This window comes from Heterodontus francisci, chromosome 8, assembly GCF_036365525.1.
Source record: "Heterodontus francisci isolate sHetFra1 chromosome 8, sHetFra1.hap1, whole genome shotgun sequence".
NCBI lineage: Eukaryota > Metazoa > Chordata > Chondrichthyes > Heterodontiformes > Heterodontidae > Heterodontus > Heterodontus francisci.
Window position 1 is genome coordinate 6,695,162 of NC_090378.1, and position 13,054 is coordinate 6,708,215.

General features: G+C 45.3%; 1 protein-coding gene across 1 annotated transcript in view; it reads left to right on the forward strand.

The window, feature by feature from the left end:
• The window catches only part of LOC137373159 (collagen alpha-1(XXIV) chain), a 351,399-nt gene that overhangs the window by 22,557 nt on the left and 315,788 nt on the right, over positions 1–13,054 (forward strand). The window contains exon 5 of the mRNA XM_068038018.1: positions 9,753–9,806. Within this exon, the coding sequence (XP_067894119.1) occupies positions 9,753–9,806 (54 nt within the window). The remainder of the gene's footprint in view (positions 1–9,752; positions 9,807–13,054) is intronic.

Sequence of the window (13,054 nt, forward strand, 5' to 3'; positions counted from 1 at the left end):
AGGGAGTGCTGCACTGTCAGAGGGGCAGTACTGAGGGAGTGCTGCACTGTCAGAGAAGCAGTACTGAGGGAGCACTGCATTGTCGGAGAGGCAGTACTGAGGGTCCGCTGCACTGTCAGAGGGCCAGCACTGAGGGAATGCTGCCCTGTCAGAGGGGCAGTACTGAGGGAGTGCTGCCCTGTCAGAGGGGCAGTACTGAGGGAGTGCTGCACTGTCAGAGGGCCAGCACTGAGGGTGTGCTGCACTGTCAGAGGGCCAGCACTGAGAGAGTGCTGCACTGTCAGAGGGGCAGTACTGAGGGAGTGCCGCACTGTCAGAGGGCCAGCACTGAGGGAGTGCTGCACTGTCAGAGGGGCAGTACTAAGGGAGCACTGCACTGTCGGAGAGGCAGCACTGAGGGAGTGCTGCACTGTCAGAGGGGCAATGCTAAGGGTGTGCTGCACTGTCAGAGGGGCAGTGCTAAGGGAGTGCTGCACTGTCAGAGGGGCAGTGCTGAGGGAGTGCTGCGCTGTCAGAGGGACAGTACTAAGGGAACACCGTACTGTTGGAGAGCTAATACTGAGGGAGCACTGCACTGTCAGAAATGCAGTACTGAGGGAGCGCTGCACTGTCGGTGGTGCTGTCTTTCGGATGAGATGTTAAACCAAGGCCCCGTCGTCTCTCCTAGGTGGATGCGAAAGTTTCCATGCCTACTATTTCAAAGATGATGTGTGGATGATGTGTGGCGTTATCCTGGTGTCATTCAAACAGATTTTCTGGTTGTTATCACATTGCTGTGTGCGAGAGTTTGCTGTGTGCAAACTGGCTGTCGTATTTCCTACATTACAGCAGTGACTACACTTCAAATGTACTTATTGGCTGTAAAGTGTTTTGGGATGTCCTGCGGTTGTTACAGAAATGCAAGGTCCTGATGGAAGCTAACAATCAAGTTTCACTATATTTTGAATGAGAAGTTGAACCCAGGTCTGCTCGGGTGGCTGTAAAAGATCCCACGGCCAGTATTCTGGAGAGGAGCAGGCAGGATTACTCGTGGCTTTCAAAAGGGAATTGGATGATTATCTGAAGAGGAAAGATGTGCAGGGTTACAGGGAAAAGGCAGGGGAATGGGACTGGCTGATTTGCTCTCTGAGAGCTGGCATTGACAAGATGGGCCAAATGGTCTATTGTGTTGTAACCATTCTGTGATTCTGTGTGTCCTAGGCTAATATTTATTCCACAACTAAAATAACTAAACAGATAGTTGTATTGGAGGGTGCATTTATGGCATTTGAGTCCCTTGCCTGCTTAGGAACATAGGAGCAGGAGTAGGCCATTCAACCCATCAAGGCTGCCCTGCCATTCAACACGATCATGGCTGATCATCCACTTCAATGCCTTTTTCCCACACTACCCCATATCCCCTTATGTGATTTGTATTTAGAAATCTGTCAATCTCTGCTTTAAACATATTCAATGACTGAGCTTCCACAGCCCTCTGGGGTAGAGAATTCCAAAGATTCACAACCCACTGAGCAAAGAAATTTCTCCTCATCTCTGTCCTAAGTGGCTTCCCCCTTATTTTGAAATTGTGTTCCCTGATTCTAGACCAGCAGGAACTTGGGCAGCTCCGATCCGATTGAGAATCGCCCCAATATTGGAACATGTGGAAGCCAAACAGTAGATCTACATTTTGAACCAATCACACTGTTTTGATTTTGAAACTCAAAAGGGGAAATAGGAACATAGAGATCATCCCCACTGTATTCCATTTTGTTTAAAGTGGGAAAAGAAATAGGGTAGACTTTAGCCTTTACTGTTTGAAGTGGATTGTCCTCCTGCCTGTTGTAACAGGGCTGCAATAGGGCTTTGGAGAGACCATGCCTGAAATACTATGTACACGTCTGGTCTCCTTACCCCAGGAAGGATATATTCGTATTGGAGTGGGTGCACTGAAAGTCCACTAGCCTAATACCTGGGATGAGAGGTTTGTCCCATAAGGAGAGATTGAGTAGAATGGGCCTATATGCTCCGGAGTTCAGAAGAACGAGAGGTGATCTCATTGAAATGTTTAAAATTCTTAGAGAATTTGACAAGGTAGATGCTGAGAAGCTGTTTCTCCCTCTGGCTGGAGAGTCTGGAACTCGGGGTCACAGTCTCAGGAGAAGAGGTCAGCATTTAGCACTGAGATGAAGAGAATTTCTTCACTTGCGAATCTTTGGAATTCTATATCCCAGAGGGTTGTGAATGCTCAGTGATCGATAGATGTTTTGGAACAAAGGGAATCTGGGGATAGGGTGGGAAAGCAGAGTTGCGGTATCAGCTATGATATAATTAAATGCCGTAGCAGGCTTGAAGGGCTGTATGATCTGCTGCTGCCCCTGTGTCTTATACTGTTATCTACCTATGTTCCAATGTCTAAGCTTACACATAAAGACTGGTCACTTGGCTAAATTGCCAGAAGACAAATGGTGCCCATGGAACAATAGCTCAGCAAAGAGACGTTTGCCTTCAAGAGAGAAGAGAAAGATTTGACAGAAAAATGTTTAAGTAATATTGAGCTCACACTCCTTCTATGCAAATAGTGTCCAGAGTGATATAATATATCAAAACCACTGTGGTTGGACCTACCCCTCTACGTAGGGTATGTAGAAAATTACAGAGTAGTTAAACAATTAAATCTAATCCACTTTCAATCTTTGTATTAAGCCTGATAATGAGTGATGTAATTACTTATAAAGTAATTCTTCTGTACTGCTGCTTTTTAGAATTCATATCCTGTTGTGAAATCCCTCCAGGGACTCGCCCCTCCCTATTTCTATAATCTCCTCCAGGCCCACAACCCTCCAAGATATCTGCACTCATCTAATTCTGGCCTCTTACACATCCCTGATTTTATTTGCTTCACCATTGGTGGCTGTGCCTTCAGCTGCCTGGGCCCTAAACTCTGGAATTCCCTCCCGAAACCATCATCAGGGCGGCACAGTGGTGCAGTGGTTAGCACCGCAGCCTCACAGCTCCAGCAACCTGGGTTCGATTCTGGGTACTGCCTGTGTGGACTTTGCAAGTTCTCCTTATGACCGTGTGGGTTTCCGCCGGGTGCTCAGGTTTCCTCCCACAGCCAAAGACTTGCAGGTTGATAGGTAAATTGGCCATTATAAATTGTCCCTAGTGTAGGTAGATGGTGGGGATGTGGTAGGGAATATGGGATTAATGTAGGATTAGTATAATGGGTGGTTGTTGGTCGGCACAGATTCAGTGGGCCGAAGGGCCTGTTTCAGTGCTGTATCTCTATAACTAATTTCTCAGACAATTGATCAGTGTAGTTGACATGAAAAATAGAAACATAACACTTATTAGGGGCCTGAAAGAGATTATAAACATGTTCTGAGGCATCCTTCATGCATCATATTACAATCCTCTCAGAAATGCTAGGTGCTGCAATCTACAAAACGTTGCACACCCTGAGCTAAAAATTTGCCCACTGCCCAAATGGTGATCTGGTGGAGTAGTTTGGAGTAGTACCATTAGTTTGAATGAACTCAAAATGAATCAATTCTATAACAGATGACCAACCCACTCTGTCGAATTAGCACCCGGCAGTGAGGATAAAAACATCCCTCATGGCCTTTGAATTCCATTAATTCAGGTATTCCTACTTTGCATAATTATCAGGAAAGACTGGGGTGCTTATCTCTCAAAAGGAGAAGCCGAGGGGTGACCTGAGAGAGGTCTTCAAAATCATGATGGCGTTTGACAGGGCAGACACGGAGAAGATCTTTCCATTTGTTGGAGAGTCCAAAACTAGGGGCTGATAACTATAAGCTAGCCACCAATAAATGCAATACGGAATTTAGAAGAAACATCTTTACTCAGAGTGTGATGAGAATGTGGAGCTTGCTACCACAAGGAATAGTTCAGGTGCATAGCAGGGATGCATTGAGACAAATCCACATTCGTGCATGCTGGAGAAAGGAATTGAAGGACATGTCAATCGGGTGAAATGGTTAGTGTGGAGCATGAACACTGGCTTGGATCGGTTGGGGCAAATAGTCTGTTTTGGCCGGCGCTGGGCTGAATAGCCTCCTTCTTTGCATTTAACTTTTCTCTGGTTCTATGGTTCAGTGCTGTTAATTCAATGTAAATATCTACACAAACCCAGTAGATTTATTTGACTACCTGCCTGTTTATAAGCCTGCAAAGCAGAACCAGCACTCAAAGAGTTAAGCTACAGTAGCTAATCACTGCGAGGCTTTATGTCAGTAAAGGTCACTCGGAGAACTCTTAAGCTAGCCTTAAATGTCAGCTGGACAATGATCCTGATTGTTTTGGAAGCAAAGAGCAAAAGTACCAGCCCGTCATTTAACATATTCAAAGGCCACTGCAAGGCTATTTGTATGGGTGGTAAAAGTACATGACTGCTGGGGAGTTCAGTAAGACAGCATTCAAGCCGCAGACTAATTAATGAGGGGACACCTCTTAAAAAGCGTTTGAATATTTTTCCACCCGCGCCCAAAAAATTAATTTGCGAAATATTCATGGCTGGCCTGCTTGCTTATGAAGTGGTAGAATGTCAGCATTCATGAGCAAGTTCCCCGTGACATTTGCTGTCACAGTCAGTTGGCGGGCACTACCAGCTGTGCATTGACACAAATCACAGATAGTCCAACAGTAGGTCAAATCAAGGGCAAAGTGAAAGGGTGTTGACCATCATCTACAAATCTTGAAGGACTGAAGTATCCTTCCAAGTTTCTATGCAGTCCTTGGATGAAGCTGAACGTGAAGTGCTAGAATTGTATAAAACACTAGTTAGACCGCAGCTAGAGTACTGCATACAGTTCTAGCCACTGCATTACAGGAAGGATGTGATCGCACTAGAGAGGGTACAGAGGAAACTTATGAAGATGTTGCCAGGAGAATTTTAGCTATGAGGAAAGATTGGATAGGCTGGGGTTGTTTTCTTTGGAACATAAGAGGCTGTGGGGGGATTTAATTGAGGTGTATAAAATTATGAGGGGCTGAGATAGAGTGGATAGGAAGGACCTATTTCCCTTCGCATAGAGATCAGTAACCAGGGGGCATAGATTTAACATAATGGGCGGAGGATTAGAGGGGAGTTAAGGAGAATTTTTTTTTCACCAAGAGGGTGGTGGGGGTCTGGAACTCACTGACTGATAGGGTGGTAGAGGCAGAAACCCTCATTGCACTTAAAAAGCACTTGGATATGCACTTGAAGTGCCGGAATCTACAGAGCTACAGACGAAGAGGTGGAAAGTAGGATTAGACTAGATAACTCCTTGTTTGGGCGGCACGGATACGATTGGCCGAATGGGCTCCTTCCATGCTGTAAACATCTTATGTTTCTATGTAACTGCTAATAACAATAGTATGTAATATTCTTGCACACATTATCGTAACAGAAAGAAGTTTCACCTGAGCAACATACAGCTAATAATTTGTCACTTCTCCATTTATGAGTTTTGTTGCACATCTGGCATTTTCGGAGGTCATTTGATTGATTTGATATGAATGGGTGCTTCAGGAATCAGTGTCTGGGCTATTACTGCTTCCTTTTCCTCTTTGGCCTCCTTATCTCGAGAGACAATGGGTAAACGCCTGGAGGTGGTCAGTGGTTTGTGGCGCAGCGCCTAGAGTGGCTATAAAGGCCAATTCTAGAGTGACGGACTCTTCCACAGGTGCTGCAGGTGAAGTTGGTTGTCGGGGCTGTTACACAGTTGGCTCTCTCCTTACACTTCTGTCTCTTTTCTTGCCAACTGCTTAGTCTCTTCGACTCGCCTCTCTTCAGCCCCACCTTTATAGCTGTCCACCAGCTCTTAGGAGCGCTGGCTACTGGCTCCCACAACTTGTGGTCAATGTCGCAGGGCTTCATGTCACGTTTGCAAATGTCTCTAAAGCGGAGACATGGACAGCCGGTGGGTCTGATACCAGTGACGAACTTGCTGCACAATACGTCTTTGGGGATCCTGCCATCTTCCATGCGGCTCACATGGCCAAGCCATCTCAAGCACCGCTGGCTCAGTAGGACATACCTGCTAGAGATGTTGGCCGCCTCGAAGACTTCTGCGTTGGAGATCGAGTCCTGCCACCTGAAGCCAAGGATTCTCCGGAGACAGCGACGATGGAATGCGTTGAGGCGTCGCTCTTGGCTGACGTACGTTGTCCAGGCCTCGCTGCCATAGAGCAAGGTACTGAGGACACAGGCTTGAAACACGCGGACCTTTGTGTTCCGTGTCAGTGCGCCATTTTCCCACACCCTCTTGGCCAGTCTGGACATAGCAGCAGACACCTTTCCCATGCGCTTGTTGATTTCTGCATTGAGTGACAGGTTACTGGTAATAGTTGAGCCTAGGTAGGTGAACTCTTGAACCACTTCGAGAGCATGGTCGCCGATATTGATGGATGGAGCATTTCTGAAGTCCTGTTCCATGATGTTTGTTTTCTTAAAACTGATGGTAAAGGCTTCCATTGCTATGTCCAGACTGGCCAAGAGAGTGTGGGAAAATGGCGCACTGATACGGAACACAGAAGTCCGAGTGTATCAAGCCTGTGTCGTCAGTACCTTGCTGTATGACAGCGAGGCCTGGACAACGTATGTCTGCCAAGAGCAACGTCTCAATTCATTCCATTTTCGATGCCTCCGGAAAATCCTTGGCATCACGTGGCAGGACCGTATCTCCAATGCAGAAGTCCTCGAGGCAGCCAACATCCCCAGCATATACTCCCTACTGAGCCAGTGGCACTTGAGATGGCTTGGCCATGTGAGCCGCATGGAAGATGGCAGGATCCCCAAGGACACATTGTACAGCGAACCCGTCACTGATATCAGACCCACTGGCCATCCATGTCTCCGCTTTAAAGACATCTGCAAACGCGACATGAAGTCCTGTGACATTGACCACAAGTCGTGGGAGTCAGTTGCCAGCGATCGCCAGAGCTGGCAGACAGCCATAAAGGCGGGGCTAAAGAGTGGCGAGTCGAAGAGACTTTGCAGTTGGCAGGAAAAAAGACAGAAGCGCAAGGGAAGAGCCAACTGTGTAACAGACCAGACAACCAATTTTATCTGCAGCACCTGTGGAAGAGTCTGTCACTCTAGAATTGGCCTTTATAGTCACTCCAGGCGCTACTTCACAAACCACTGACCACCTCCAGGCGCGTATCCATTGTCTCTCGAGACAAGGAGGCCAAAGAAAGAAAGTTATAATGGGGGACTTTAATTATCCAAACATAGACTGGAATAATAGTAGTGTAAAGGGCAGTGAGGGGCAAGAGTTCCTACAGTGTGTTCAGGAAAGTTTTCTACAACAGTATGTTGCTAGTACAATGAGAAAGGAAGCTTTGCTCGACCTGGTTCTTGGGAATGAGGTGGGCGAAGTGGATCAATTATCAATAGGAGAACATTTAGGAGACAGTGATCATTGTATCATAAGGTTTAGGCTGACAATGGAAAAGGACAAAAAGCAATCCAGGATAAGAATAATTAACTGGGGAAGATCAACTTCAATTGAGTAAGAATGAAGCTGGGGCGAATAAATTGGAGTCAAAAGCTGGCAAGAAAACCGGTCGATGAACAACGGGCTACCTTCAAAGAAGAGATAGTTCGAGCACAGTCAAGGTATGTTCCCTCGAAGGGGAAAAGTAGAGCAAACAAATCCAAAGCTCCCTGGATGACAAAAGAGGTAGAGATTAAGATAAAGAAGAAAAAGTGTGCTTATGACAGATGCCAGGTAGAAACTACTATTGAGAACCAGGCTGAATAGAGAAGGTCCAGAGAAAAGCAAAGAGAGAGCATGAAAAGAGACTGGCAGCTAGCATTAAAGGAAATCCCAAATTTTCTATAGGCATATAAATAGTAAAAGGGTGGTAAAAGGAGGAGTGGGGCTGATTAGAGACCAGTAAGGGGATTTACACATGGAGGTAGCGGGCATAGCTGAGGTATTAAATGAATACTTTGCATCTGTATTTACCAAGGAAGAAGATGCAACACAGGCAATGTTGAAAGAGGAGGTAAGTCAGACATTCGAGGGGTTTAAAATTGATAGAGAGGAAGTATTAGATAGGCTGTCTGTACTTAAAGTGGATAAAGCACCAGGACAGGATGAGATGCATCCAAGGATACTGAGGGAAGTGAGGGTGGAAATCGCAGAAGCACTGGCCATAATTTTCCAGTCTTCCTTAGACTCGGGGGTGGTGCCAGAGGACTGGAGAATTGCAAACGTTTCACCCTTGTTCAAAAAAAAGGTGTAATAAAAAGGGTGTAAAGATAAGCCCAGCAACTACAGGCCAGTCAATTTAACTTCGGTGGTGGGAAAACTTCAAGAAAAAGTAATTCAGGACAAAATTAATAGTCACATGGACAAATGCGAGTTAGTTAAGGAAAGCCAGCATGGATTTCTTAAGGGAAAATCATGTTGAACTAACTCGCTGGAGTTTTTTGAGGAGATGACAGAGAGGGTTGATGAGGGCAGTGCTGTTGATGTGGTGTACATGGACTTTAAAAAGGTGTTTGATACAGTGCCACACAACAGACTTGTGAGCAAACCTGTAGCTCATGGAATAAAAGGGATGGTAGCAACATGGATATGAAATTGACTGAGTGACAGGAAACAAAGAGTAGTGGTTAATGGAGGTTTGTCGGGCTGAAGGAAGGTTTGTAGTGGAGTTCACCAGGGATCAGTGTTGGGACCCTTTTCCCGATATATATTAATGACCTGGACATTGGTGCACAGGGCATAATTTCTAAGTTTGTGGATGATACGAAGCTTGTAAGCATTGTGAACTGTGAGGAGGATAGTGTAGAACTTCAAAAGGACATAGACAAGTTGGTGGAATGGGCAGACAGGTGACAGATGAAGTTCAATGCAGAGAAATGTGAAGTGATTCATTTTGGTAGGAAGAACATGGAGAGACAATATAGAATAAAGGGTACAATTCTAAAGGGGTTGCAGGAGGGGAGGGATCAAGGTGTATATGTGCATAAGTCATTGAAGGTAGCAGGACAGGTTGAGAGAATGGTTAATAAAGCGAGTGATTAAGGTCTGGAATGCGCTGCCTGAGAACGTGGTGGAGGCAGGTTCAATTGAAGCATTCAAAAGGGAATTAGACAATTAAATGAAAAGGAAGAACGTGCAGGGTTATGGGGAGAAAGCAGGGGAATGGAACGGAGGGAGTTGCTCTTTCAGAGAGCCAGTGCGGAGACGATGGGCCGAATGGCCTCCTTCTGTGCTGTAACAGTTCTGTGGTTCAGTGATTCTGTGGTTTCGTTGACAAAGGAGTTGATTGGGTGGTAGAAGATATATAGTATTGGTGGTATTTTCCCAGTCACACACATTTCTGTTTTCAACAATTTTTCTTTTGTTCAAGGAAGAACTCAAGATGAATGGCAGAGAGTTTAAGTGGTGATTCACAGGCACTTTTGGTGCAAACTGCCACTAGCTGCCCAGTTATCTGTTGTTCATTTGTCCATTTTTTAACTTTGTTTTCAATGACAGGAAGGTTGTGCTCATGGGAGCTCATCTGGTTCAGAGTTATTAAATCGGTTCCTCTTTGAGCAGTTTTATTTACTGCTGGAGTTCCTCAATTGTCTACCAGAGTTGGAAAAGCTGAGTTAAAATTCTTTGAGACATAGAGAACTATAAATTACAGAGAACTGTATCAATTCCAAATGTAATTTCATTTTTTACTAGTTGATGTAGTCATATTGTAAAATGTTAATACGATTCTGCCACTCAACAAAAACTGTGTTTTCCTGTCTCCAGGGAACACCCGGACCACATGGGAACCCAGGATTGCCAGGACTACCAGGCTCAAAGGTAAATGTGACTCTGAAGCAATTAATCTGTGTCACTAACCTACCGTTTTCCATATGTCGACAATCTTTGAAGTATTCCAGCAGTCTTAAACCATTAAATCATTATCTGCCGTGATTGACTGTAGCCATATGTGAATCAAACTCAAGCCTTGGGCAAGAAAGAAGACTTTTTTTTTCTTCCTAAAGTCGACTACTTGCCTCGGACTGGCATTAAAGGACAGAAATGGCAAAAAAAAGACTAAACTTGTAAGTGGTTTAATGGAAAATTGTGAAATGAGGCTACCCATTTTGTTTCCTCAACTGGGACTAGTAGTGCCAGACGTGGCTCAGTGGGTAACACTTGCATTTCAAGGTTGTGGGTTTGAGTCCAGCTCCGGAGATTTTAGCACAAAAATCTTGGATGTCGCTCACACTGCAGTGCTAAGGGAGTGCTGCACTGTCTGAGGTGCTGCCTTTTGGATGAGATGTCAAATAGAGGTCCTGTCTGCTGTCTCAGGTGGATGCAAAGAAGTCCATGCCACGATTTCAAAGAAGTGCATTGGAGTTCTCCATGGTGTCCTGGCCAATATTTATCCCTCAATCAACATCATTAGTGTTTATCTGGCCATTAGCTTGTTGCTGTTTGTGGGAGCTTGCTGTGCGCAAATTGGCTGTTTTGTTTCCTACATTACAACAGTGACTACACTTCAAAAGGGTACCTCATTGGCTACAAAGCACTTTGGGATGACCTGAGGTCATGAAAGGTGCTATTGAAATGCAAATCTTTCTTCAGTTGGGAAACGGAGCAAATATCTTTTATAACTTGTACATAGTAATGTATTGCTTGACATTGGTGAAACCCTTCAACTTACTTGCTGCGGGTTCCTGCACTGTGATTATTTTCTTTATTGAAGTTTTTGGAGTCTGTTTAAGCACTTTGTAAGAATTTATGTGTCGACAGAAGTTCTGTTGGCAGTCACTTCCAAAATGCTTGTCAAATAGATTCTGTACCCACTTGCATCATCAGATATGAATGAATTCCCATTTAAACTATGCAGCTTAAACTAATATTTGCCATCAAATTATGTTTTGATTTATATTTGGGACAGGAATCCAACTTATAATGACAGGCGTTTAAACCTTCTTTAAGATGAGAAAATTATAGCTTGCACTACCTGCATATACAGAACTGGACCGTTTGACTTCTGACTTTATAATTGGAATGAGACAGCACAGAAAGAGGCTGTTCAGCCCATTGTGACTATGCTAGCTCTTTGAAAAAGCTATCCAATTAGTTCCGCTCACCTGCTCTTCCCCCGTAGCATGTAAATTGTCTTCCCTTCGAGTATTTCTCCAACTCCTTTTTGAAAGTTCCTATTGGATCTGCTTCCACTGCCCTTTCAGGCAGCGCATGCATAACATAAGAATATAAGAAATAAGAGCAGGGGTAGGCCATTCAGCCCCTCGAGCCTGCTCCACCATTCGATAAGATTATGGCTAATCTGATTGTAGTCTTAACTCCACTTTCCTGCCTGTTCCCCCTATAGCCCTTGACTCCCTTGTATATCAAAAATCTATCCAGCTCAACCTTGAATATATTCAATGATCCAGCCTCCGCTGCTCTCTGAGCAAGAGAATTCCAAACACTAACAACCCTCTGGGAGAAGAAATTCCTCCTCATCTCCGATCACAACAACTCACTGTGTAAAAAAAAATGTTTCTACATCTCTCCCTGCTCTTAAATCTGCTTCCTCTAATTACCAGTCTTTCTGCCACTGGAGACAATTTCTTCTTATTTCTTCTTATCAAAAGCCCTCATAAAGATTTGAACATCTCTTTTAAATCTCCCTTTAACCTTCTCAAGGGAGAGCAATCCCAGCTTCTTCAGATTACCCACATAACCAAAGTCCCTCATCCCTGGTAACAGGAAATCTCTACTGCACCCTCTCCATAGCCATGATATCCTTCCTAAAGAGTGGTGCCCAGAGTAGAACACATTACTCCTAGCAGTGATTTACTTTGATAGTTTTATTTATTTATTGACACCTTATTTTTCATCGATTTTATCACTTTGAACGTAAACATGGTGATACAATGTGTAAAGTGTCCAGGGGATGATTTTGACCCGGGGCACGGTTCAGGGCACATGAAGCCACCATGTTTTCATCAGCATAAGGTCAGGGCAATTTTAGCCTGCAGGCTTTATTATCATTTGCCTGGGGGCGGTGGTGCTGGATTTACTCTCCCGCTGGATATTGAGCAACATGCCCATCCGCCAGGTGCAATTTCCGGTGCGACTGCTGAGGTCTAGTTATAGAGGGGGATATGCCTCTTCAAGCAAAGTTACATCTTTCCTGCCCCCCCAACACCCCCACCCCCCCAACCCTACCTCGTCACTACTTGCATCTTTTGCATAGCTGCACTCGTTAAAGCTGTTGCTAAGAGGAGAAGATTCACTTCCCACTTTTCAGATGCCCCCTAGGAGGTCCTAGTAGATGAAATCAGGGCACGGTAGGGACTGACTGTTTCTCGAGAGGTGGCAAGATCGTTCCCGAGGGTGCAGTGAAGTAGGCCTGGATGGAGGTGACTGAAAAGGTCAGTGTCAGCAGCATCACCTTCAGAACGTGCCGGCATTTATGCTCCACACGAGCCTCCTCCTTTACTCGTCTAACCCAACAAGAGAGAATCTAACCATCTCCCCTTGACATTCAATGGCATTACCATCACTGAATCCCCCACTATCAACATCCTAGGGGCTACCATTGACCAGAAACTGAACTGGAGTAGCCATATAAATACCGTGGCTACAAGGCAGGTCAAAGGCTAGGAATCCTGCGGCAAGTAACTCACCTCCTGACTTCCCAAAGCCTGTCCGCCATCTACAAGGGTGCAGCTCCAACAACACTCAAGAAGCACGACACCATCCAGGACAAAGCAGCCCGCTTGATTGGCACCCCATCCACAAACATTCACTCCCTCCACCACCGACGCACAGTGGCAGCAGCGTGTACCATCTACAAGAGGCACTGCAGCAATGCACCAAGGCTCCTGAGACAGCACCTTCCAAACCTGCGACCTCTACCAACTAGAAGGACAAGGGCAGCAGATGCATGGGAACACCACCAGCTGCAAGTTCCCCTCCAAGTCACACACCATCCTGACTTGGAACTATATCGCCGTTCCTTCACTGTCGCTGTGTCAAAATCCTGGAACTCCCTTCCTAACAGCACTGTGGGTGTACCTACACCCCATGGACTGCAGCGGTTCAAG